The following is a 24,796-nucleotide window of genomic DNA, read 5'->3' on the forward strand; positions in this document are numbered from 1 at the left end:
GGCTGTGTTGGGTCTTAGTTGCGGCATGCGGGATCTTTGTTGCTGTGTGCGGGATCTTCGTTGTGGCACATGGGATCTTTTTTTAGTTGTGGCATGCGGGATCTTTAGTTGTGGCATTTGAACTCTTAGTTGCGGCATGTGGGATCTAGTTCCCTGACTAGGGATTGAACCTGGGCCCCTTGCATTGGGAGTGTGGAGTCTTAGCTACTGGACCACCAGGGAAGTCGCAGCACGTGGGATCTTTTAGTTGCAGCATGAGGGCTCTTAGCTGCAGCAAGCAAGCAGGATTCTAGTTCCCCAACCAGGGATCAAACCCCGGCCTCCGGCACTGGGAGCTTGGAGTCGTACCCACTGGACCACCAGGGAAGCTCCCAGCCTAATTTTTCTAACCCTAGCAATGATTAGGTTATCCCTAGTTTAAAAGCTGTCAGTAGGTTCTCATTACTTCTAGAATTCCATAAAAATGTGGCAAGGTATATATACCACTCATTTCATCTATTTATTCATTTACTGAATGTGAATCATGTTTTGTAGCTCTAGTTTATAGAGCTACAAAATTAAAACTTCACGGTCCCTTTCTTTAAGGAATGAAGCCTAGAAAGGGAGACTGACGTACAAACAATTGATCCTACCACCAATTGATTCCACACGTGTATTATACCTCTCCACCAAACATGTTACTTTCCTGCCTTGGTCCCTTTTTCATAAGGTTCTCAGTCTTATCTTGCTATGAAGCTTTCCTTAATTTTTCATTGAGAACCAATCTACTCTTCTCTAAACACACTAAAAGTTGGTAGGCTGTTATAATAATTCTGATGAGGACAGGAATTGTGCGTCTTTTTTCTTATCAGTATATAATAGTGCTTTCCACATAGTAGAATCCTCAATAATTTGTGGAAAGAAGAAACAGTAATGGAGAGAAGGCACGTGGACATAAGATGACTGAAGCAAATATGATTAGAATGTCTCTCTGAAGCAACTCTACCCCTGGATATATTTGTAATACAGAATGTAACCCTTAATAATTCCAATACAGTTGGTTGCTTAAACACCCACTAATCCCTTTACTCACTTTTTGATCATCAGGAATTGGTTCCTGGGACTTTTGAAGTGAAGCTCTTTCTTCATCTACCCAATTTCCCCACTCTTCTGCTGGCGCATTCCAATCAGAGCTGGGATCAGCAGAAGACATACCATCTAAAATTTAACAGTGTCAATTAGGTATCTGTCACTTCTGCCAAAAACTAAATGCAAAACCCCAAATTCCTTATGTTGAACTAAGCTGTAATTTTAAACTACTGCTCTTCTTCCTCCCAAGTACATTTTAAGGGCTAGGAAAAATACCCAATAACATGACGGTAAAAACCTTTACCCAACTTCTGCTGGGCACATTATATGACTAGATGGAATGTCTAAGAAACTCCAGAAAACTTATGAATTAACCATTTATTCCACTCTCGCTACTTCCTTTATTATCAAAGGAAGTTTATCCCCTGAATTTGCTTTCTTTTCACTGTTTATGTGTAACTTCATCTAGGACTTGGTCATTTTTTCTGATTTGTCCCCTCAGGGTGTAAAATGAGTCACTCTCTAACAGCAGTGCCGAAATCACGCTCTTCCCTCCTTGTGAACTGTTTAACATTAGGTTCTTCTTCAAATTCACCAAGTCATGCACAATAGTCAACCTCTTCTTTTTCTCCTCTTTTTAAAAAAATACTTTACCTTCTTATATTTTTTCAGATTATTCAATGCTACTTTTATCTTTCCAAAATATATGAGTCACTTTCAGGGCTTCTATCACCCTCTTCTCAAGAAAAAAAAATTTTTTTTTTTTGAAGAATAAATTTCTAATCTAGACTTCCAAATTCTTTCACGCTAGGAAGCACTGAATTTTTACCTCCTTTGGGAAGCTATCACTGGCTTATTCTAAAAGAGAAAAACAATCTTTGGCTTTACCCTGGTTAGATAAGTAGCTCTCAAAATTAATTCTTCCCTCCTCTCCCTGGACATCATACACATCCATATATACACCTATAATAACTACTTAATGTTAACATAACAGAACTTAGACTTTATTTCTAAATGGTTAACAAGTCATTCTAACATTGCTCTTTATTGAAAAAAAATCCAACCTTTCCCCAATTAATGCCAAATGCTACTTTTATGAAATATTAAATTCTTAAATATACACTTCAGTCCATTTCTGGAATTTCTGTTCCATTCATCTATTCCTGTCATACAAAATATAACTTGTAATATATTTTATTATCTAGAACAACAAATCTGCCTGCATTACTCTTATCTTCTTCACTATTCTTATTTTTCCACATGAATTCTATTATTTTTGTTTAGAGGGGAGGTATTATTATATGACCTCATGAAGACTTAAAAAAAAATCTATGTTTTGGATAAATATATTGTGATCTGGGAAAATGCTCATAGAATAAAAATCATAGACAAAACTGCCTGTGCAACATGATCCCAAATTTATAAGAAGAAGAGACAAAAGAAAAGAATACATTAATAATAGATACATCTTAACAACGGAGTTACAGGAATTTCATCTTATTAAGTACTTACTAAATACTAGAACTTGAGCTAGACAGATAACAGAGGTACAAAAATGAGTATGAAATAATCCCTCCCCACATGGAGCTCGCAGTCTGTCTACTCAGGGATGAAGATAAGTAAGTACAACAATTAAGTACAGAGTGACAGATTCTGTCATGGGAAGTGCGAAAAGGGAGAAGAGGGGCTAAACCAGTAGAGGATGGGGAGAGACTGAAAACATCATAAGCAAGAATTTATGGTCCAGTAGAGGAAAAACATGGAGTGATTACAAGTGTGAAATGTGTTACAAAAAAGGAAGTTCCTTCATATATTTCTAAATTTACTACCATGAGCAGGTATCCAGAGCCAGTATTACACAGTAACAGCATAGAGGTTAAGAGCATGGACCTTAGAATCAAACAGACCTATATCTGAATATTGCTCTACCATTTAATAACTATGTGATTTTGGTCAAATGTCTCAATCTTAATTGGCTATGTACCAACTTCATAGGATTGTTGAAAGGATTATATTAGATACATGTAAAGCAGTTCATAGCAATGCAGTAAGTGCTCAATAAATGGTACCTACTGCTTTTAATGTATCACTGATGACATTAACGATAGAAAGACAGTTTCTAAGCTATCAGGCATACACAATTAAGAATTTATTTCTCCCAATCCTGATAAATCTCTCAATAAGATACACTTGGTTATGTTTTAATGCAGAAGTCATTTTTATAAGTAAATATGTATGTAGTATGTGACCTCCCGTACTAGTAGTATGGGACTTCCCTGGTGGTCCAGTGGGTAAGACTGTGCTCCCAATGCAGGGAGCCCAGGTTCGATCCTTGGTCGGGGAACTAGATCCCGCATGCATGCCGCAACTAAGAGTTCACATGCCACAACTAAGAAGTCCACATCCTGCAATTAAAGATCCCGCATGCCGCAAGGAAGATCCCGAGTGCTGCAACTAAGACCCAGCACAGACAAAAAAAAAAAAAAAAAAAAAGTATCTAGTAGATGTCTGGAACCAATTGCTCATCTTACACCAAGCATTCATTAAAAATATTATTAGGAGATTTGAATGCCAAAGCTGTCAACTGTTTTGCTTAAACCTCACAAATAAGAAACCCAGATTTGGAAAATTGCTGTCCATAAGCCAGGTCACTTAGGGATTCCTGTCGGAAAAAAAACTTTATTTTGTCAAAAAAAAAAAAAAAAGTTTAAGTGAATGGGCACTATTTAACATATAAACTCTTTTCTTAATAAATACGGTGGTGGTGGGGGGTGAGGGATAAAAATCTAGTAAAGTACTCGGTAAAATTATCTTTTTTTGTAAAAGGCTTAGACAGCCATAAAGTTTGAGGAGTAACTGTAGTCTATGTTTCAACTTCTATCGGAACATTAATAGAAGCATAAATCTCTACAGGCTTTATAAAGCTTTATTGTGATTTTTCCACGTTTACTGATTTCAGGTTGGTTTTTATATAATTTTTAAATTAACTGGGATCAAATAAAACTACTCCCCCCCACCCTCCCACCGCCCCTCACCCCCGACCTGTGGGATTTTAGTTCCCCAACCAGGGATCTAACTGGGGCCCTTGGCAGTGAAAGTGCAGAGTCCTAACCAGGGAATTCCCCAAATAAAACTACTTTAAAACAACAGATCAATCAACTAAGCCTAAAAATTGTCACCAGGAGACAACGCATAATTCTTAAGGTTCATGGGCCTAATGAACCTTAGTTTATTAGCACCAAGTATACATATACTTGGTGCTAATAATCTTAGTTTCCTTGAAACTATGTAGTACAGTTTCATTCATAGCATAGTTCCCTCCATTTATAGAGTAATTTCTCATTTCTTAAAATTCTCCCATTAGTTTGCCAAAGTCTTTCCAAAGAGCTTTATATTAGCTGTCTTTTCAAAACGGTAAGGAATTTGTCTCTCTATTGAATTTGCTTGTGAAATAATGTTTTAGGTTTAAGCATCCCGTAGCTATTTTCCTTTTTATCTCAGTAAGAAAATGGTTGTCAGCTGTTTCTGGTCAGAACTTAGTTCAGCATTAACTTTAATAAAATAAAACAAATATGTTAGAAAGAATTTCTCTAGTGTTTAAACAGACAATTTACAAATTAACCCCACTGAGTAGACTAATTATGCTCCTAGAAGAATATCATCAATAGCATCACAGCACTTACTGAATATTTACAATGTATCAGGCAGTGTTCTAAGGGCTTTATAAGTATTATGTCACTTAATCCTCTCAACAAGTCTGTGAGGGAAGAAATATTATATTTACAGATGATGAAACTGAAGCACAGAAAAACAATGAAGCTAAGATTCGAACCCAGGTAGTCTGTCCTCAAAGCCCATGCTCTCAACCCATTCACTATGCTGCCGTTAATTCTTTCACTCTGGTGTGCCAACAAAAACAAAATTCTATTCAACATCTGACTTTTTACAGGGGTTATGACGATATTGTTCCTTTATGATCAAGATAATTGAATGATTAACATCTGTCTTTAAAAAACATTACCTTCTGTACTTTAGCATCTTTAACTTTATTAAACAATTTTTTTTGGTCTCAATGCGTGGCATTCGGGATCTTAGTTCCCCAACCAGGGATCAAACCTGTGCCCCCTCTAGTGGGAGCGCAGAGCCTTACCCACTGGACTGCCAGGGAAGTTCCAGCATCTTAACTTTATATTCAAGTGCTTGGGTAAATTCAATGCCTTTCTGCTAGATAATGATGTTTATGCCTCAAACCAGAGGGTCAATATATTAATCGTATCACATTGTTAAATGTAAAGATAGTATATATATACTTTGTGGATTAGTAATCTCAAATACTTCATGCATTCTATAAATTTAGAAGGAATAACTAAATTCACTGAGTACCAAAATTAGCGACATTAAAGAAGATAACACAAAAAATAAAATTCACAGAGAAAATGAGGTTAAAGAGTAACTTTGGACTGAAAAGACTGCCAATACAGCATAACAAACAAAAAAGGCGGTCTGATACTTATTACTTAAGTACAGAGTCCCATGGATATGTTTATTTCAGTCTCTTATTTATCAGCCAATTGTGTTTTTCATTATCACAAGAATAAAAAGATAGAAGTAGAGCTATTCTTTCCAAGCAGGGAAGCCTAGAGCCCTGTTTGCTCCATTTTCCTCAGCTTCAACCCACAGCTGCCCAAGACAACTCAGTGCTATTTTCTTACAATCACTCCTCAATTCTATTTTGCATATAGCAGCTCATTCTTCCCGAAGTACAGACTGTTTCCTCCCCCGCCCCCCACAAAACAGTGCTTCACATCCTTGTAATACTTTGTATTTATCTGATACTTTATAATTTTCAAAGAGCTTTCATGTTCACTCCCTCATTAAAACCTCATAACACTCTATGGAAGTAGATATGAAAGATTATTTGCTCTGTTTCACAGGTCAATTAATCTAGATTCCAAGATAAGTGACAAAGTCCAAGACATATGAGGTACTATGTGTTTTTTTTTTTTTTTTTTTGCGGTACGCGGGCCTCTCACTGTTGTGGCCTCTCCGGTTGCAGAGCACAGACTCCGGACGCGCAGGCTCAGCGGCCATGGCTCACAGGCCTAGCCGCTCCGCGGCATGTGGGATCTTCCCGGACTGGGGCACGAACCCGTGTCCCCTGCATTGGCAGGCGGACTCCCAACCACTGCGCCACCAGGGAAGCCCGAGGTACTATGTTTTAAAGTCAGGACTAGAACTAGGATCTACCTTCTAAACTAGTACTCTGACCCTTGGCTCCCTAATACTTAGCCAGCAATTCAAGGCTTTTCACAACATGGTCCTTCCTAATATACCTTTCCAACCTCACCTCCCTCAACTGTGCTTCAACGAATCTAACAGAGACTAGTCTAAGACTAATCTTTGGATTGTGTTGCAAGCATACCTTCATGATTACAATCATCATCGAGGTTGTACCATGCAGTGGTTAAGAACATGAACTCTGGGGGCCAGACTACCAAAGTTTGATACTAGCTCTTCCACTTAACTGTGTGGCTGGGGAAAATTAGATAACTTTTCTTTACCTCAGTTTCTTCAACTGGAAAGTGTGGGAAAAAAAAATACCTACCTCACAGAATTGTACTAAACAAGCTAATAATATGCATAAGACTTAAACCATCTAGATCACTGCCTGGCACAGTCAGGTGTTTGATTTTATTATCATTAGTACTATTGAACACCTGTGTATAAAAAACTGCACTAGATACTGAGGATAAGGAAAGTCCTGTTTCCAGAGGGTTTTAAATTCTAACATTTAAGGTTGTGGGGAAAAAGAAAATGTTTTTTTTTTTTTTAAATGAAGATGGTATGAACTTTCTGAACATAAAAACCATATTCTTCCTTTTCCCTTCCTCTTTTTTTGTGACTCTTGCCTTTAACTTTCCTATGCTTCTACTGGAAATGAGACTAAGAAAATGGTTTTCTACCAATATAAAAACGTGCATACCTCATGAATTCAAAGCCATTCCTCTATATTCTATTTACTCTATTATATTAAAACTAGGAAAAGAAATAGAACATTCATTTAAAACAATTTAAAAACTAGACAAACTACAGAGCAATTATAAGAAAACTTCATGTTTAAATATTGCCTCAATCATGAAAGTCAATTTAGTTTTAATTCTACAGGTATTCAATAGTCAGTTTACAAGTAGTATACATTTGGTATTAAACTATATTACTATGACCTAAAAGGTGAAAAATTAGGATTAAAATTAAAACATAAAGCATGAATTAGGGTGTTAGAAAGAAAATTCTGAAAACAAAAACAAAAATAAACTGATAATTTTTAAAAGGACATACTTAACCCAGACCATTCATCATCGATATATGGTTGATTACGGCTAACATCCCACTGATAATCAGAAGTGGTAGACTGAGAAACTGGCTCAGCAGTAGACCCTTAAATGAAAACGAATGCAATAAAATTAAAAATGGAATTTTCTAATGATGTTTCATAACAATAGTTCTATACTTTGCACACGAAGACTTAATTATTTTTTATTTCTCCTAAAAGGAAAACTGCAGACATCAGAAAAAGAGTTAAGATAAAGAAAAGCAGAATTGAGGGTAATTTTAGATTAAGCACGATAATCACTGGATTGAATTCACTGATCAGAAATATATTTTTTCCCTAGTACCAATCCCTTAGATTTTGTCCTTTATAATATATACTTCAAACCAGGTATCTACAAATTTCAAGAAGTCAAAGAAAAATTGTTTTATTTTTCTTCTTCATGAAAAATAATAAAGCATAAAAGAAATACTGGAAATTTCAGGGTATGCCTCTATCCTTAGAACCCTGAAGGACACAACTAGAAAATGTCTGAGCTTGCTAGAACCTTCTGCCTAAGAAAAAATAAAAGAAATAGATGACTATCTAGAGAGGTAAGGCAGAAAGAAGCCAAAGAGAATAAGACAGTTGTGCTGGTGGTTTAGAGACCAAGGTAAGTTCAAGTGCACTTAAAAGCAAGAGAATATTATCTTCTAAATTTTTTCTGTTTTTACTTTTTTAGGAGGTGGGGAATAGGTGGGGTGAGTGGGGTCACACAGTCCTTTAGCAATATGATGAAAGCTGTGGTTGGACTACTGTCCAGGACTTACACAAAGTTTTGCATATAAATTAAAGGATGCCAGGTCAAAAATCCTTGGCTCTATAGCCATAAATTCGTTTTAGAATAGAAATGTAAAGCAGTGGTTTTCCATCAGGGATTTATATACCCCAGACCTTCTGAATCAGAATTTGCACATGTTTTGGAGTCCTTCTTAGGTGACTGTGATATTCACTTTGCATTCAGAGCCACTGATAAAGGGTTAAGAAGAATACCTGTTAGTATAAAAGACACTTCCCCTCACAAAAGTCCTTACTCACTTATAAATTTTCACTTGGTTATAGATGATCTTACTAGCCTTCCACTAATATGCTTGAAATATACTCAAAACAGTTATATATTTTAAATATAAATTTTGACAAATGGAGTAACCCTATAAAATTCATATATAAATAGCACATTAGCTGCTTAGAAAGACTACAGTAACACTGTTGCTATTTCTTTAGCAGCTTTCTCTGAATATATGAATAGAATAGCATCTGTGTTGTACAAGGTCACCAAATGAAGGAAGAAATTAACTTGTACCTCTGGAACTAAAATGTAGCCTATGAGACCAAGGGTTGGCAAACTACAACTCATAGGCCAGATCTAACCATCCCTTTTTTGTATGGCCCATGAACCAAGAACAGTTTTTATATTTTTAAATGGTTGAAAAAAAAATCAAAAGAACAATATTTCAGAACCAGACACACTCATTTGGTTTATGTATTGCCTCTAGCTGCTTTACTGCTACAATGGCAGAATTAAGTAGTTGCAACAGAAGACGGTATGGCCCACAAAGCCTAAAATATTTGCTATTGGGCCCTTTACAGAAGAAGTTTGCTGACCTCTATTCTAGACTAGGTGACTCCAGACACTGTGGAACTACAAGATTAGTACTGGGTCCATGAATTCTAACGTGAACTAAACATTACAAAACTAAATGTGTCCCATGTTTATGTAGTATTTGTTAAGTATATATAGCATTTATATTATTAATAAAAGGCATATCCATGTAAGTAATGCTGAATTATAGTAGTTTAGTAGTAATAATGAATTTTCTAACTCAACAGATACTCAGAGGGTCCACATAACCCGAAAGCTATAAACTCATGATGAATAAGGGCAGATAGAAATAAAATGCCAAACTGCAAGTAGAATTATGGTAGGGGTAAACTAGTAACAGAAGAGTGTCATGACCTTGAAGGGAAGGCCTTCTATTTGCATTCGTCTGTGTGCCAACACACTTTCAGTTAAGTTAGGCCACAAAATCTTCTGATCTCCACCACAGAAAGGAACTAAGCCACCTGCAGGTAAGAATTTAGGTCTTTCTTTATTAAGGCCTCTGCTACTTTATACTGTATATCTATAATTTATGTGGATAGCAGTACTTGACTCTGATTATTTTTTTCAAATAGCAAGTGCTAAAGTTAAACAGAAAATTTTTTTGTTAACTAAATGAAAGACTGTTTTCACATACCAGAAACAGCAGAGTTAAGTGTGAGAGATGCAAAAGAAGCAGAATTCTGTTCAGAGGTATTCATTCCCCTATCCACACTAGACCAAGCAGCTGTTAAAATAAAGAACGTCACTTGGAACCTTCAATTTGCAATGAAACTTGAAAGATACGTACAGATTTATAACTATGATAATAATATTTAAAGATACCCTTAGAAATCAGAACCACCTAATATGGCAATAGCTACCATTTATTGAATGTCTATTATGTACTGGGCTCTTTACACCAACTACTTCTAATCCTTAGGGCAGCCCTGCTAGGCAAAGTTTCAGAGCAGTTAAGTGACCTGCTGACAGAAAACACCCGAGCCATGACTGGAACTTAAACCTACTTTCCAAGCCCATGTTCTTTCTCTGCTACAGCAAGCTACACGATCATCTACCACAATTAAGCTACTAGTTTGGATGAGGCACTGAAACTTGGTACTTCACACTCATTATAGCCAATCCTTACAACTACTTGAATATGGGATTCACACAGGTTAAATAACTAGCCTAATATCCATAAAAGCTTGTATGTGGAAAAATAGGGATTCATCCCAAATAGGTCTGTCTGAACTAGGAACAAGCTCATTCCACTACACCATGATATCTTCTCAACATTTTAAAGCAATTGCCTACTTACGTATGAGTATTTTAAGGAACATATATACATCCATGAGACAAGTCACATCTGTCTCTTCTCAGCAACTCACTGCAAACCTCATTTAATATAGTTCCCTTTCAATTTCAATAAAGGTCTTAGTCCATCTAAGCAGGAACTCTAATCTGCTGCTTAAGTTTGTCTACAGCAACATTAAGCAAGTACTACCAACTAATTTATGTACTAATTATGAAAATGCTACATAGGTTTTGTAAGTAAATTGCAAATATCTCAAAAGGTCATTGTTCTTAAGATTACTTGATAAAATTTGACCATTTCTTTTATTAAGTGTGAAAGGATGCTTTATTAGCATAGAAATTTATGCTTTTATTACTGCTGAAAACGAGGCTAGGAATTTAGGGATTGTCTCTTCTTCCAAACAAATCTTGATATTTCTACACAATTTCTGGACATTGCAGGGGAAGAGGGGAGGACAAGCTGAAGAACAATATTAGCAAATGATATAGAGTCTGCTTCTTAGGGATGTTAGTCAACATGAGTTTTTCTAAGCTTACAAGTGATGGGAAAAGCAAGTAACATGCAAAGAAACAGTTCTTTCTACTTAAACACTAAAAACTCTGTAATGTCTATTGCTCCCCCAAACTAAAATAAACCAAGCAAAACATATCTGCAACAAGCACAACAGAAAGGATTATATGTTTAATGCACAAGGAATTACAACTTAAAGCACAAAAAACAGAGGCCATTACACAAATGGGCAAAGAACATGAACAGACAATTTACAAAAGAAACAGAAATGATCAACAAAGTTGTGAAAAACACTCAACCTCATTAGTGATTTTAAAAAGTTAACCAAAACAATTTATGTATTTTTTCCTTATCAAATTAGAAAAGATTAAAAAAATAAGAATACTCAACCTTGGTAAGCATATGATAAATGGCACTCATACTGATGCTGACAGGATAAATTAGAATTCTCCTAGAAAATACTTTGACAACATGTCGTAGAGTAAACATTCATATTTCCTTTAATCCAATAATATCACTTCCAAGAATCTATCCTAAAGAAATAACCCCCAAACAAATATATTCAATGCAACGTCATTTACATTTGTTTAAAAAAAGAAGTTATTTCTCCGATAATACGGGAATAGTGAAATAGTTTATGCTATGTTTACACAATGTATCACATGGTCATTAAATAAAATACAGAAAGTAAAGAAAATGTTTGAGGCACAATATTAAGTGAGGGAGGAGGAACACAAAAATGCATGTATGATTTGGATTGTGTAAAAAAACCAAAATGAAACCCACAGAATTGTACACAGGAAAGAAAAAAAAAAAAGGACCATAAGGAAATATATGGTTGTCACTGGGTAATGTATAACAGTGGGTTTTTCCTTCTCTTTTTGCAGTTTTCCATATTAAATATGGATTTCTTTTCTATAACACATGCACACACAAACACACCTGAAATTAAGTTGCTTTTAACTCGATGGCTCTCAACAGAAATAAGCTTCTCACTACTAGTCTTTATCTTTAGAATCCAGGGGAAAAATTAATTACAAATAGGCATTTTGTAGACTGTAAAATAGTATATAAATTGACGCTATAAACTGTATCTCCATTTACTACTTTTATTTAAACTCAATAGTAGAACTGTTGAAATCAGTCAAAAAGTCTGCTTACACATTACTCTTATTACATCACTAAAAATACACAATTATATCAGTTAGCTAAACTGATAATCAAATGTGATAAAAGCAAGTGAAATAATTAAATAAAGAGTAAATAATAAATGCTATTATTCACTTATTTAGTTCCCATTTTGCTCCATGTGAAGGATGTGAGATGAGTTAATCTATATTCTTTCTGTATAGCATGACTAATTTTTCTATTAATGGATCTGTTTTTCATTCTTGGAAAATTTTAAATGTACCAGATAGGCATTTTAAACAAACTTAAAATTTTCTAACAGTTCTTACCAATGCCAGAAAATATTGATCGGTCACTCCAACTCCTTCCCCAGTCTTTTCCATTTGCATTAGCATCTCCACCGTCTTGACCCCAAGCAGATGGTTCAGTTTTCCTCTTGCCTGCAGAAGGAGGTGAAACAGAGTTCCACTTCTCCTCACCTGCACTGATCTGTGAGGAGAGTTTTACAGACTTTTCATTCCAGCCTCCTCCATTTACAGTGAGGTTTTCATTCAATCCTGAAGAAACTTAAAGAAAAGAAAATAAAGATTAAAAATGGATACATGACTCCCTGTTAAAACTGGGATATTTTCAAGTTTCTATAATTGCTTGATTTATATTTATATTTTTATTTATCCTCTAAATAGCTCAAGCTTTAAAGATAAAATGAAGAATTTAAAAAGTGACATGACCACCATGGATGACTGCTAATTTAAAAACTACGAGCATGTCTGAACTTAATATATATACTAATTATGTTTTCAAAAGCAGACTAACTTGCTCAAAAGAAGTAAAACAGAGCAAAGAAGAAAACACATATTCTGGTATACTCAGAATACTCACCCACTAAGAACATAAAGACTTCTTCTTAGTTACATGCGCTTTCCTTAAAAATATATATATATATATATATACATATATATATATACATACACATATATATATATAGTATAAGGCAGTGATTCTAAAACCTGGCTGCACATTAAAATCAAATGAAAAATTTCTTGGGCTTCCCTGGTGCTGCAGTGGTTGAGAGTCTGCCTGCTGATGTAGGGGACACGGGTTCGTGCCCTGGTCCGGGAAGATCCCACATGCCGCTGAGCGGCTAGGCCCGTGGAAAAAAAAAAAAAAAAGCCTTGAAAGAAATGAAAAATTTCTTAAAAGTAGACACTGGAGCCTCAGCCCAAACCAATCAAAATCAGAATCTCTAGGGATAGAGTCCAGACATCATTATGTTTGTGTGTATACATTTATATGCAGGTATATGTACACATGTGTATGTATTATCTGTGTGGTGTATATATATACACACACACACAAATACACATAGGTGTGTGTATGTAAGTACATGTTTCTTTTTATATACGTGTGTGGTTCTCTAAGCTTCCTAGATGGCTGTAATGTGTAGCCAGGATTGAGAACCATGAGAATGAAGGAAGCTGACAGTGTTAAGAACAAGCCTGAAACGAGAAGGTGCTTCTTCATTTGTGAATTTACGTTTTACTACACTTTAGTTTTTAGGAAAGGTGTATCATTCTCTACTTAATTCAATCTTTATCATAAACTAGTAAATAAAATATATTTTCTATTTGTGAAGTACTGCATAACTCTATACTATAGTCCATTTATTATGAAATATGTGATACTGTTCAGGAAGCAGTTTAGAAGATTATAGGTATTAAGGCTTCTTATCTAATTTCAGGGGTAAAGTCTTTTATCCCATATATGCCTATATCAAACCCAAGTCCGGAAAAAAAAAAATCTTTTTCTCTATTAGCTTAAACAATGCAAGCAAGAATCAAAATTGCATATAAACTATTAACTATTAATTGCATAACTATTAAAGAATGTTTTTACATATAGGGGAGAGGGAGAAACAACTAGAATATACCAAAGACTGTTAGAAGTGGGAGTGATTTTTCTGTTTATCTATTTTCTAAAACCTCTGAACTGTGATTATGTTACTTTAGTAATTAAAATCATTTCTAAGCCTTTTTTTTTCTTTCTGTGTCATTCATGTGAGGAAAGAGACATACATATAAGTTTCTATCTTGATGGGCCTTCAATTTAAGTTACATGTAATTTCTCTCACCCTGAAGTGTAGAATCTCCTTTTCCAGACTTAAAGTTGCTAACTTGAACATTTAGATGAGAATCACCTGGTTGAAATAGAAATAAAATTTATTTAATACTAAATAGGCCACTATGCACATTAAGTTAGGAGTAACATACAAATTAATATTTACTAATTATTTATCATAAATTGCTCCTTTAAGTACTAAAGTCTTACACTAGAAAAGAGCCACTTTTTACTCACAGCATATTTCACATGTCCTTAAGGATTTGAGCTCTCTAGTTATCATATTCTTAGTCAACTAAAATGCCAAAAAAGGACCTGGAAAATTGCCCAAGTATATATAGAGTCTCCTGTTCTATAATGGTTATCAAGATTCTTTAAAGTAGGAATTGAAGAACTGGGCTCTGTAATTGGATTCAACTTTGCCACCTCTCAGCAATACCAGCTAGGTGCCTTTTCAACAATCCTGGAAGCAAACACATCAACTTAGAAGAATTTTGCCAATATTTGGAGCAGGACTTAGGAAATATGGCAAGCGGTAAGACTACATGTTATAACAAAGATACTATTTCTCTGACACTGAAAAGCATAATGATCACAAGGTATCAAAAACCCAGCATGACATAGGATTGTGCTAGCAAGGAAGGCATGCACAAGACAGTGAAAAGTAGTCACCAACAGAAACACTACAGCATGGCTAATATGTGACAGTGAAAATGGATAAGCAGAAGTCACTGCTGTACCACAGCAATAAATTCCACCAAATCATCAAGCAAAAAAGTAAAAGACACCAAGGCTAAGACAGAGGTTTGGAGACAAGTGGGAGGTGCTGGCAATTAATGAAAAGGTGAAGGAAGAAAAGTCAATGCCTGAAGCAAGATGAACAGCATCACTCTGTAGACTGATGTCTCCAGGGTAAAAGTGATGGCAATGTAAGAACTATCAAGAAGCCATCAGTATTGGATAGTTTGAACATGTGAAATACTTGGGAAGAACATTAGCTCAATAATGTTTGCAGTTCCAGTCTAGCTTTATCAAACACCTACAGCATTCTCAAAAAGTTGGGGTGCTAAGAAATCCAGATAGAACCTGTATTATCCAGAACATGCTTGTTTCATCTTGGAATGAAAAGAATGGTGACAAGTCATTTCATTTAATGAATGTCCACTATAAGAAATGGAGATGTTAGGGAGTTGGGGCAAAGCAATACACGTGAGAAAAAAGCAGCAATCATTCTCTCATGTGACAAGGCAGAAAGGCAATTTTAATTTAACAGGCCATTCATTAGGCAGTATGTGACAAGTAACACTGCTGGTATCAGGTAAACCAATACGTGGTCCACAGTACTCTCACGAAGAAGGGTATATCAGCACAATGATGTAAGCAGTTTAAAATAGCCAGATTTTGACGTAATGATATTTTGTACATCTGATTAAAAGGAGTTGGATTTGATGTATCACTCTTATGTTCCACTAATATACCTTTATTCTTCTTGGAACCAACAGGAAATGATGCAGTTGTAACTTGCTCGGTGGTAACTGTGATGGTATTTTCTATCCCAGGGATAGTTGAATCCAATGAACCAGAATCAGACTGCACCTTATCACGTTTACGCTGCTGTCGTTTCTCTCTGTGACTAATTTTAGTTTCCCAGGCTCCTGACATAGCCCCAGAAAAAAAAACGTTATTCAGTAAGGGGAAGACAAAAAAGTTGTAGTTTTGGGGGGAAAACATGGTGGGGCATCTGAAGTATCATGATAAATTTAGATATTAAACTAAAAACCAAGAGTGCTGATTATACTAATTTATCCTATGAATTTATTCTAATCTCGCTGTTCTAGGCAGCTAACTGCCATTATTTATTCTGGTAATTTTTATTAGATCTGTCATCTATGGTTTAGAAAAAATTGATGTAAGTTATCGTGCATATTTTTTATCTTGCTGGATAGTACTAGTAGGGGACTGTTATATATACGTACTAATAAATGGGTTTATTAGGTGAGGACAATAAATGGCTTACTTAAGAATTTCGCACCCAGCCTTCTAGGGATGGTATATTTAAGAACAATGGGAAAAAAACCAAACCACGTTTCTAGGAAACAAAGAAAAAATGAACGGCTTTTAAATTGCTCAAGATATTGGGCTAGACCTTAAATTTCAAGGCAGTTCCCTTCAAGGAAAGCATTGTTAGACACTTAAATAATTTAGGGGAAAAACGTGTCTCCTAACAATGTCACAGATGTGTACATTAAAATCTATAGTTATTAAAAAGAAGAGCCAGATAAAAGATTAAGCGAAACAAATGCAGCTTTTATGTAATGCACCTTGGTAAAAAAGGATTAAAAATTTTTCTACAGTCCTTTCACTTGCTCAAGTACCTTCATCAACTTCCTTTCCATCATGGCGTGAACTGTTTTGCACTGCTTTAGCATCTGACTTTGATTTCTTCTTATTTTTCTTTGACTGAAAGTAAAATAGAATGTTACTTAATATTTCATTATGTTTTTGAAAAGGTAGGAGTCAGTAAAATACATAATAAAATGTATGATGCTGACAACCAAAAAAATTTAATGTTTGATTAAAAAACTTAACGTATTAAATGGCAATAATAGTATGAGGTTACCATTTATTCAGTGGTTACTATATAAGTACGTTACATTCAATTCTTTATTCCTTAAAAAAAGCTCACTAGAAAGGTATTATTCCCATTTTAGAGATTAGGAAACAAAGACTTAGAGATGTTAAATAGGCTGTCTGGGTTGCATTAAGTTAATAAATTAGGAAATAGGTCTATCTGGCTCCAAAGTCTGTGCCCTTAGACATCATGCTATCCTAACTTACATCATAAATAAGGTACTATAACATGATGTTTTCAGAGCAATAAAACGAAAACCTATTGCTAGTGGTCAGAAGGAAAATGATGTACTTGATTATTGGTTTCTTGATTTCGTAAAGCAGATTGTTGGCATACTCTTCGTATAACAAATTAATGAGTCAACTGTACAAAATAGGTAATATTTTGTCAGTTTCCAAGCAGTGTGAAAATACCTAAGATTTGTATATGGTAGATGTGTAGTAATTCATTAAAGAAAAAACACCTACACATACACAAGATATGGACATTTTTGGAATGGCTTTCCAATTCCCTTTGCTAATATTTTCTCCTCTCAAAAGGTTACTAAAAACTTCATGAAGCCATGATTTCTATATTTAGATAAGTGTTTCCAAAAGAGAACTAATATTTAAAAATATAGATTTTATTTATACTTCGTATTCACTCATTTAACTATTTACCGAGATTGGCTATGTATGTATTATTGTGCACTATCTTAAAGTTAAGTTTACAACTAAAAAGAAATAGGGTAAGCAGTAACTGACAGTTTGAGTAAGCAATAAATGATAGCTAATTGCTTCTTATCAAGAAACTACTTGCAAATATTCTCAAGTGGCATGGGAATACATAAAAACTATTAAAATGTTTTCTTACGTTCCCCATAGTTGATATGCATCTGTTTCTTTGCATGTTCTCATTATCATTAACATGTATCATGTTTAAGGTACTGGTTTATTACTTCTACCAAACCAGGCTCATAGCCACTTAAAAAAAATTGAGATATCTTTTTCAGTGTAGTTCAGCGGTTTTCAGTATCTTCGAAGTTGCACAACTATCACTGGTATCTAATTCCAGAACATTTTCATCATCCCTAAAAAGAAACCTGGGACCCATTAGCAGTCACTCCCTACTACCTTTTCCCCACTGGCACCCACCACTAATCTACTTTCTGTATCTCATATCCACTCTTAAGTAAAGATGTAACACACTGAGCATCTATCAGTTACAATCTAGAGCAAGGGTCAGCAACCTTTTTCTTTTTCTTTCTTTTTTTTGGCCATGTGGCTTGTGAGAATCTCAGTTCCCCAACCAGGGATTGAACCCACATCCTTGGCAGGGAAAGCGCAGAGTCCTAACTACTGAACCGCCAGGGAATTCCCAGCAAACTTTTTCTCTAAAGGATAAAACAGTAAATATTTTAGGCTTTGCAGGCCGTATGGTTCTATATGTAGCAACCAAATAATTCTGCTGCTGTAACATTAAAGTAGTCATATACCATATATAATTAAATGGGTGTGACTGTGTTCCAGTAAAACTGCATTTCTAAAAATAGGAATCTGGCTGAATTTGGGGGTCAGAGTTTGCCAACCCCTGGTCTAGAGTAGTACTGTCCAACAGAAATATAACCCAAGCCACGTATGTAATTAAAATTTTTCTAGCAGATATTAAAAAGTTAAAATATGTAACATTAATTTTTATATTTCACCCAACGCATCCAAAATACTATCATTTCAAAATGTAATCAATATTAAAACTATTAATAAGACAGTACGAAAAAGAATGCTAAATAGCCACACGTGGCAAACAGCTACTATATTGGACAGTCACACCTACAGAAACTAAAGTAAGTACCCCCCGCCTTACAGATAAGGAAACCTGAGGCCATAAAGAGATTATATAACTTGCCTAAGACATAGGGTTAAGTGTTGAAACCAAGACTAAAATCCAGTTCTGACTCCAGAGCCTTGCCTCACAAATACTTTCCTTTCTGACTCTCTACATATAATGCCAAATATAAATTCAATCATGTATTAGCTATGTGATTTAGGGTTGAATCACTCTAAATCCTTTTCCCCAACTGTCATATGGGACAAAAACTCCTACTAACTTCACATAAGGTTCTTTTAAGGATTAAATAAGATGTGAAAGCAGACTGCTGACTACAAAGCCACATGCATAAATCAGCTTTTTTTTTTTTAAAAGAGGGAAGCTATGGAAAAAGGACAGGAATTACATTCACACTGAAATATACTGTGATTTGTCATTAAACTAAAATCTGCAGAAAAGTAAGGGAAATTATCTTGATTTAGGCTTCCATCTTGTTTGATTTTATACTATTACCTTTAAAAGTAACCTCACTTTAAAAGTAACCTCTCACTCAGATGAGACTTCGTAACATAATATACTATTAAAAGCTTTAAAGTGGGCTTCCCTGGTGGTTTAGTGGTTGAGAGTCTGCCTGCCGATGCAGGGGATGTGGGTTCGTGCCCCAGTCCGGGAAGATCCCACATGCCGCGGAGCGGCTGGGCCCGTGAGCCATGGCCGCTGAGCCTGCGCGTCCGGAGCCTGTGCTCCGCAACGGGAGAGTCCACAACAGTGAGAGGCCTGTGTACCGCAAAAAAAAAAAAAAAAAAAAAAAAAAAAGCTATAAAGTAAATATGTATACACACTACTAATTGACCCAGCCATCCTGAGGTGAATGTCTTACTTCTGATCAGCTCCATTACAGCTACCAGTTGAAGGAAAACTGAGAACGTAAGTTCTGCCTTCCTGTTACCCATAGTCCTTCCCCCCATTGTTGTCAGGCTTCACTATGGAGCTGGGTGGATTACTAAACTAGCCTCTCCTGAATGGTCTTCATACAATCAAGATTTATTAAATACCTACTATGTGTCAGACATTGTTTTAGGAACTCAGTATACAGAACTAAATAAAACTTTCTACTTATGGAAAGTGTACTATACTAATCTAATAGGAGAAACAGACATGTAAATGAGACATTAGGAGAAATTCTTATCTTCAAGGGCTTCCCTCCCATTGCTCATCTCCCAACATATCTATACCAGTCCAATTAATTTACATTCCCATTTAAAAACTCCCTACCATTTTCTACCATCTATAAAGTCTAATAACTTCCTCATATGATACAGGTCTTCCACAAATTAATCTCAACTGTATATTCTTTTATTCACATATACAATCATTTGGTTCCAACACGACTGTCATCTCTAAATATTCTTGTCTTTGCCCAAACGTTACTGACCATGAATTTTCTCTCAAAATAAAGTACGGTAGCCTGGGTGCTTAGGGTGACTTTCCTTGTACCCTTTACCGTGTACCCCCTCCCTCCCTCTACTGATGTCCAATGCCTAAAATGATGTGCATTATTTTTTCTTAACCCAGCTCAAGTTCCACCCCATTTGCTTTATCTCTGTCATCTTCCTCTCCCCAATTAATTAATTAATACCTTTTAACATCCTAAATAAGAATGCCAATGACTATATATAAAACATGAGTAAAGCTTAATATTTTGATAAAAAATAGTATAAACAGAAAGCCTAATATTTTCTTCCTTCATCCCAATGGATCTTCTTATGTATTCCAATTTGGAGAGTACAGTCTTTAAAGCACATGCTAAAGTAGTTCTAAGACTGTGAGTAATTTGCTCTCAAATTCACAGAACTTAAATATAAAAAAAAATGAACTGGTTATCAAAGAAAACACACAAAAATAACTTCCATAATCAAGCTCATCTTTTAATCTTAACATAAACGAACACTCCGTAATATTAGACAATACCCAAATAAGTGTTATCATGTATTAGAGTGGCAAAAGGTATACCTTGACAACAAAAGCAGATCTATTCAAATGGCTAACTGCTCTCTTAACAGATACTGCTATTTTAAAGAACTGCAAAGTATAAAGAAAGGCAGAACAGTGCCCAATTAATGCTGAAAAGATTAACTTAGGGAGTATAATCTAATATTTGCATTGCAACAAAACTATCAGAAGAGGAATACTGTACAAATTTTTAGTTAAATGATACTTTATTTTGCAATTAGCCATTTACACACAAGGTAAATTGCCAGGTTCTGAATGTAATCCTTATTCAATTTATTAATGCTCTAATCTGGAAAGTACTAGTCCTTAAAATTTGGGGGAACTGACCTCTCTAATACTTACAGCTCTGTAATCATCTAAAGTCTCTGCTGGTAATGTCAGGAGTGATAAAGTAAACAGAGCATGAAAAAGAGGAATGCTGAGTATTTTCTAAAGGTTAGAAATGGATACTAGAGTGCTCTGGTCTGCTGACTAGTGGCTGGTGTATAAGGTTTTTCATTAACTCACAGCAAAATCTTTTTTCCGAGATTTTTGTTCTTCTTCCATTGTGTCAAAATTCCTTTCTTTTTGTAATGGTGACAGTGGTTTTAAAAATGTACTTGTATAATATCACTTATATGTGGAATCTAGAAAAATGGTACAGATGAACTTATTGGTAAAGCAGAGTCACAGATGTGGAGAACAAACTTACAGTTACCAAGGGGGGTGGGGGTGGGACAAACTGGGAGACTGGGATTCACATATACACACTACTATTGTATAAAATAGATAACTAATGAGAACCTACTGTTTAGCACAGGGAACCCTACTCAGTGATCTGTGGTGACCTAAATGGGAAGAAAATCTAAAAAAGAATGGATGCATACATGTATACGTACACATACACATATACATATACATGTACGTATAACTGATTCACTTTGTTGTACAGCAGAAACTAACACAACATTGTAAAGCAACCATACTCCAATAAAAATTAATTTTAAAAACATCAGCAAAAAAAATAAACAAATTAAAAAAAAATGTACTTGATGGGATTTCCCTGGCAGTCCAGTGGTTAAGACTCCGCGCTTCCACTGCAGGGGGTGTGAGTTCGATCTCTGGTCAGGGAACTAAGATCCCACATGCCAGGAGGTGCAGCCAAGAAAATAAACAAAAATAAAAGTGTACTTGACAAAATTAAAAGTTGTCAGTGAAATTTATTTTGAAAAGTTTTAGCAATTGCCACTTGAAAAAGTCTGAAAACCATTGCTTTAGGATCAATTTCATCCACTTCCTGCCTAAATGTGGCAAGTCCCTAATTTTATACTGCTCCACATTTTGGCACTATTTATTTTTCTCACTTGTCTCAAACATACAGATGAGTTGGGCATGGTTAAATGGCAAAGGATGAATGGTCCAAGAGGCATACGAATTCCATTTCTCTACTCTGTCTGAACTAGCAGTTTACTTAATCTTAGTACCTTGGTGACACAATATCAGGATGAGATTAATTAGGAAAGGATTACAAACCTTTTAAAAAGTAGACAGGCTTGCAACTGATTTCCCCCATTTTGGGGAGGAGGTATGATTTAAACTAGACTCAGCATCTCTCCACTCACTACTACTCTGATACATTTTTTTTGAATGGAAGTAAGGAGTAGAGATGCAGGTGCGAGGAAGTGCCCACAATGAGCACTTTACCTCTTTCTCCTCACCCTGGTTAGTTATTTTCTTTCACAGCGTTTAACACCACCTGACTTTAGAGACTATACTTGCTTGTTTTTAGTTGTTTTCCCCACTAAACTTCATAAGAATAGTGACTCTTTTATCAATCATTTTATCCTGTTTTATCAACCATTATATTCCTTGTGCTTAGAATAGTATATCCTGCATATAGAAGGTATTCCATTAATATTTTGTTAATCAATGAAAGAACCTAAAATTAGACTGCATTACATATAGCCCTGTCTTCCCAACTCTCACTGTCCCCCCAAATAAAATCTTTGAGCTATTACATTTGTATACTTGATTCATCATCCAAGCCATTAAATTATTTAAATATGTTTGGTGTGAGCTCATAAGTTATGGAACACTGCATAAACAGCATGGTTATCAACTCATAATCTTAAAAAATTTACAAGAAACCTTTCTTAAGAACTTCTTTTATCTAGCCCTGAACTCTTTCCCAGATTTGGTTCTCACATTTCCAATAGCCTAAACTAATTCCACTTGGAGATTCCACTTCCATTCTCACTTCAATCATAGCATTATAAAATACAAATTCACCATATTTCACTTTTGATCCCCTCTTGCCACTATACAAGCAGGTATCATGGAAAAATGATGCGTTAAGGCAGAAGTCCTAGTCCTGGTCTCAGTTCCACTATTCATTAGGTGTTTAGACAGAAAAGTCTATGGGCAGAAATGAGGCTTCTCTGGTAAGATATTCCCACTTTTATTTAAAAAACCACTTGGTTTGCCTTAAAGAAGTTCTTGAAAACTAATTCCTTGGGTGAAACCCAAGAAATCACAAAGCTATAGACTGCGGCACAAGGGAGCCTGGAAGGTCAAGAGTCCAAGACCTAGAGAATCAGATGATATTAAAGCACTCCAGATAATGAAACATTTTAATGAAACCAAAAGACTGTATCAGGAGTTTAAAACAGGGGTTCAGCAAAAAAAGGGACCAGATAGTAAATATTTTAGGCTTTGTAAACTATAAGGCCTCTGAACTTTGCTGTTGTATTGCAAAAGCAGCCACAGACAATAAACAAATGAATAAGTGTGTCTGTGTTCCAATAAAACTTTCAACAATAGGCAGAGAACCTGATCATGGCTTGCCAATCCCTGGTTTGAAACTACAGTTTCTAAGATGTATTATGGAACATAAAACAAATGTATGTAAGCTCCCTGAGCATGCAGGTTTTTCTCTATTTTGCTAACTGCTAGAGTTTATGCCTGTATAAAATCTATGCTGCCTCAGAATAATTTTGTCTTTGGTCTTCTAAACACTAATCACTCAAACTTCTTGGTCATAGGATACTCTTTTCTACTCTTAAAAGGTATTGAGGGGACTTCCCTGGCGGTCCAGCGGTTAAGAATCTGCCTTCCAGTGCAGAGGACGCAGGTTCGATCCCTGGTCGGGGAACTAAGATCCCACATGCCGTGAAACAACTAAGCCTGTTCACCATAACTACTCAGCCTGCAAGCCACAACTACTGAGCCCATGTGCCACAACTACTGAGCCCATGTGCCACAACTACTGAAGCCTGCATGCCTAGAGCCTGTGCTCCGCAACAAGAGAAGCCACCGCAATGAGAAGCCCGCACACCACAACTAGAGAAAACCTGCAGGAAAAGACCCAACACAGCCAAAAATAATAAAATAAATAAACTAAATTTCAAAAAAAAAGGAAAAGAAAGAAAACCAAAGTGTCTGGAGCTTAGAGAAGGTAAGCAGTAAGAAAAGAGACTTGAGCCACAGTGCCATTGGATTATGTTCAAGATTGTCGAGTAATAACAACGGGAAATCATGAAGGATTTTAGGTAGAGGAAGGAAAAAATATTACATTAAAACTTGTCAAGTGGTAGTTTCTTAAAAATTGTTGCAAATGTGGAATCTGAAACTACATCAATGAGCTTTCTATACTTTGCTACATTAAAATCCATTGGTCTACCTTGCACCTTAAATGAATCTTTTATACTTGTCTACTTTTGTAACATGTAAGCATTGAGCATTTGGAAAATACTGATTCACTGAGTTACATACATCTTCCAAAAGGTTAAAAAACATTCTGGGGGGCTTCCCTGATGGCACAGTGGTTAAGAATCTGCCTGCCAATGCAGGAGACACGGGTTCGAGCCCTGGTCCGGGAAGATCCCACATGCCGGGGAGCAACTAAGCCCGTGCACCACAACTACTGAGCCTGCGCTCTAGAGCCCATGAGCCACAACTACTGAGCCTGCCGCGTCACAACTACTGAAGCCTGCGCGCCTAGAGCGTGTGCTCCGCAACAAAAGAAGCCACCTCAATGAGAAGCCTGCGCACCACAACGAAGAGTAGCCCCTGCTCGCCACAACTAGAGAAAGCCCGCGCGCAGCAAGGAAGATCCAACGTGGCCAATACATACATATATACCTAAATAAATAAAATTTATTAAAAAAAACCCCAAAACAAAAAACATTCTGGGGACTTCCCTGGTGGTCTCCCAGTGGTTAAGACTGTGCGCTCCCAATGCAGGGGGCCTGGGTTCGACCCCTGGTCAGGGAACTA

General features: G+C 35.9%; 1 protein-coding gene across 2 annotated transcripts in view; it reads right to left on the reverse strand.

Moving 5' to 3' along the window:
* Positions 1–24,796, reverse strand: part of MTDH (metadherin) — a 56,568-nt gene that overhangs the window by 13,606 nt on the left and 18,166 nt on the right. Inside the window, exons 3-9 of one of the 2 annotated variants that reach the window (XM_079902196.1) lie at positions 16,467–16,551; positions 15,570–15,746; positions 14,105–14,170; positions 12,303–12,539; positions 9,676–9,765; positions 7,408–7,506; positions 1,073–1,197 (exon numbers count right to left, since the gene is read on the reverse strand). In XM_079902196.1, the coding sequence (XP_079758322.1) occupies positions 1,073–1,197; positions 7,408–7,506; positions 9,676–9,765; positions 12,303–12,539; positions 14,105–14,170; positions 15,570–15,746; positions 16,467–16,551 (879 nt within the window). The remainder of the gene's footprint in view (positions 1–1,072; positions 1,198–7,407; positions 7,507–9,675; positions 9,766–12,302; positions 12,540–14,104; positions 14,171–15,569; positions 15,747–16,466; positions 16,552–24,796) is intronic. The other variant, XM_079902195.1, reaches the window with a different exon arrangement.

This window comes from Stenella coeruleoalba (genome assembly GCF_951394435.1).
Source record: "Stenella coeruleoalba genome assembly, chromosome: 17".
NCBI classification, from domain to species: Eukaryota; Metazoa; Chordata; class Mammalia; order Artiodactyla; family Delphinidae; genus Stenella; species Stenella coeruleoalba.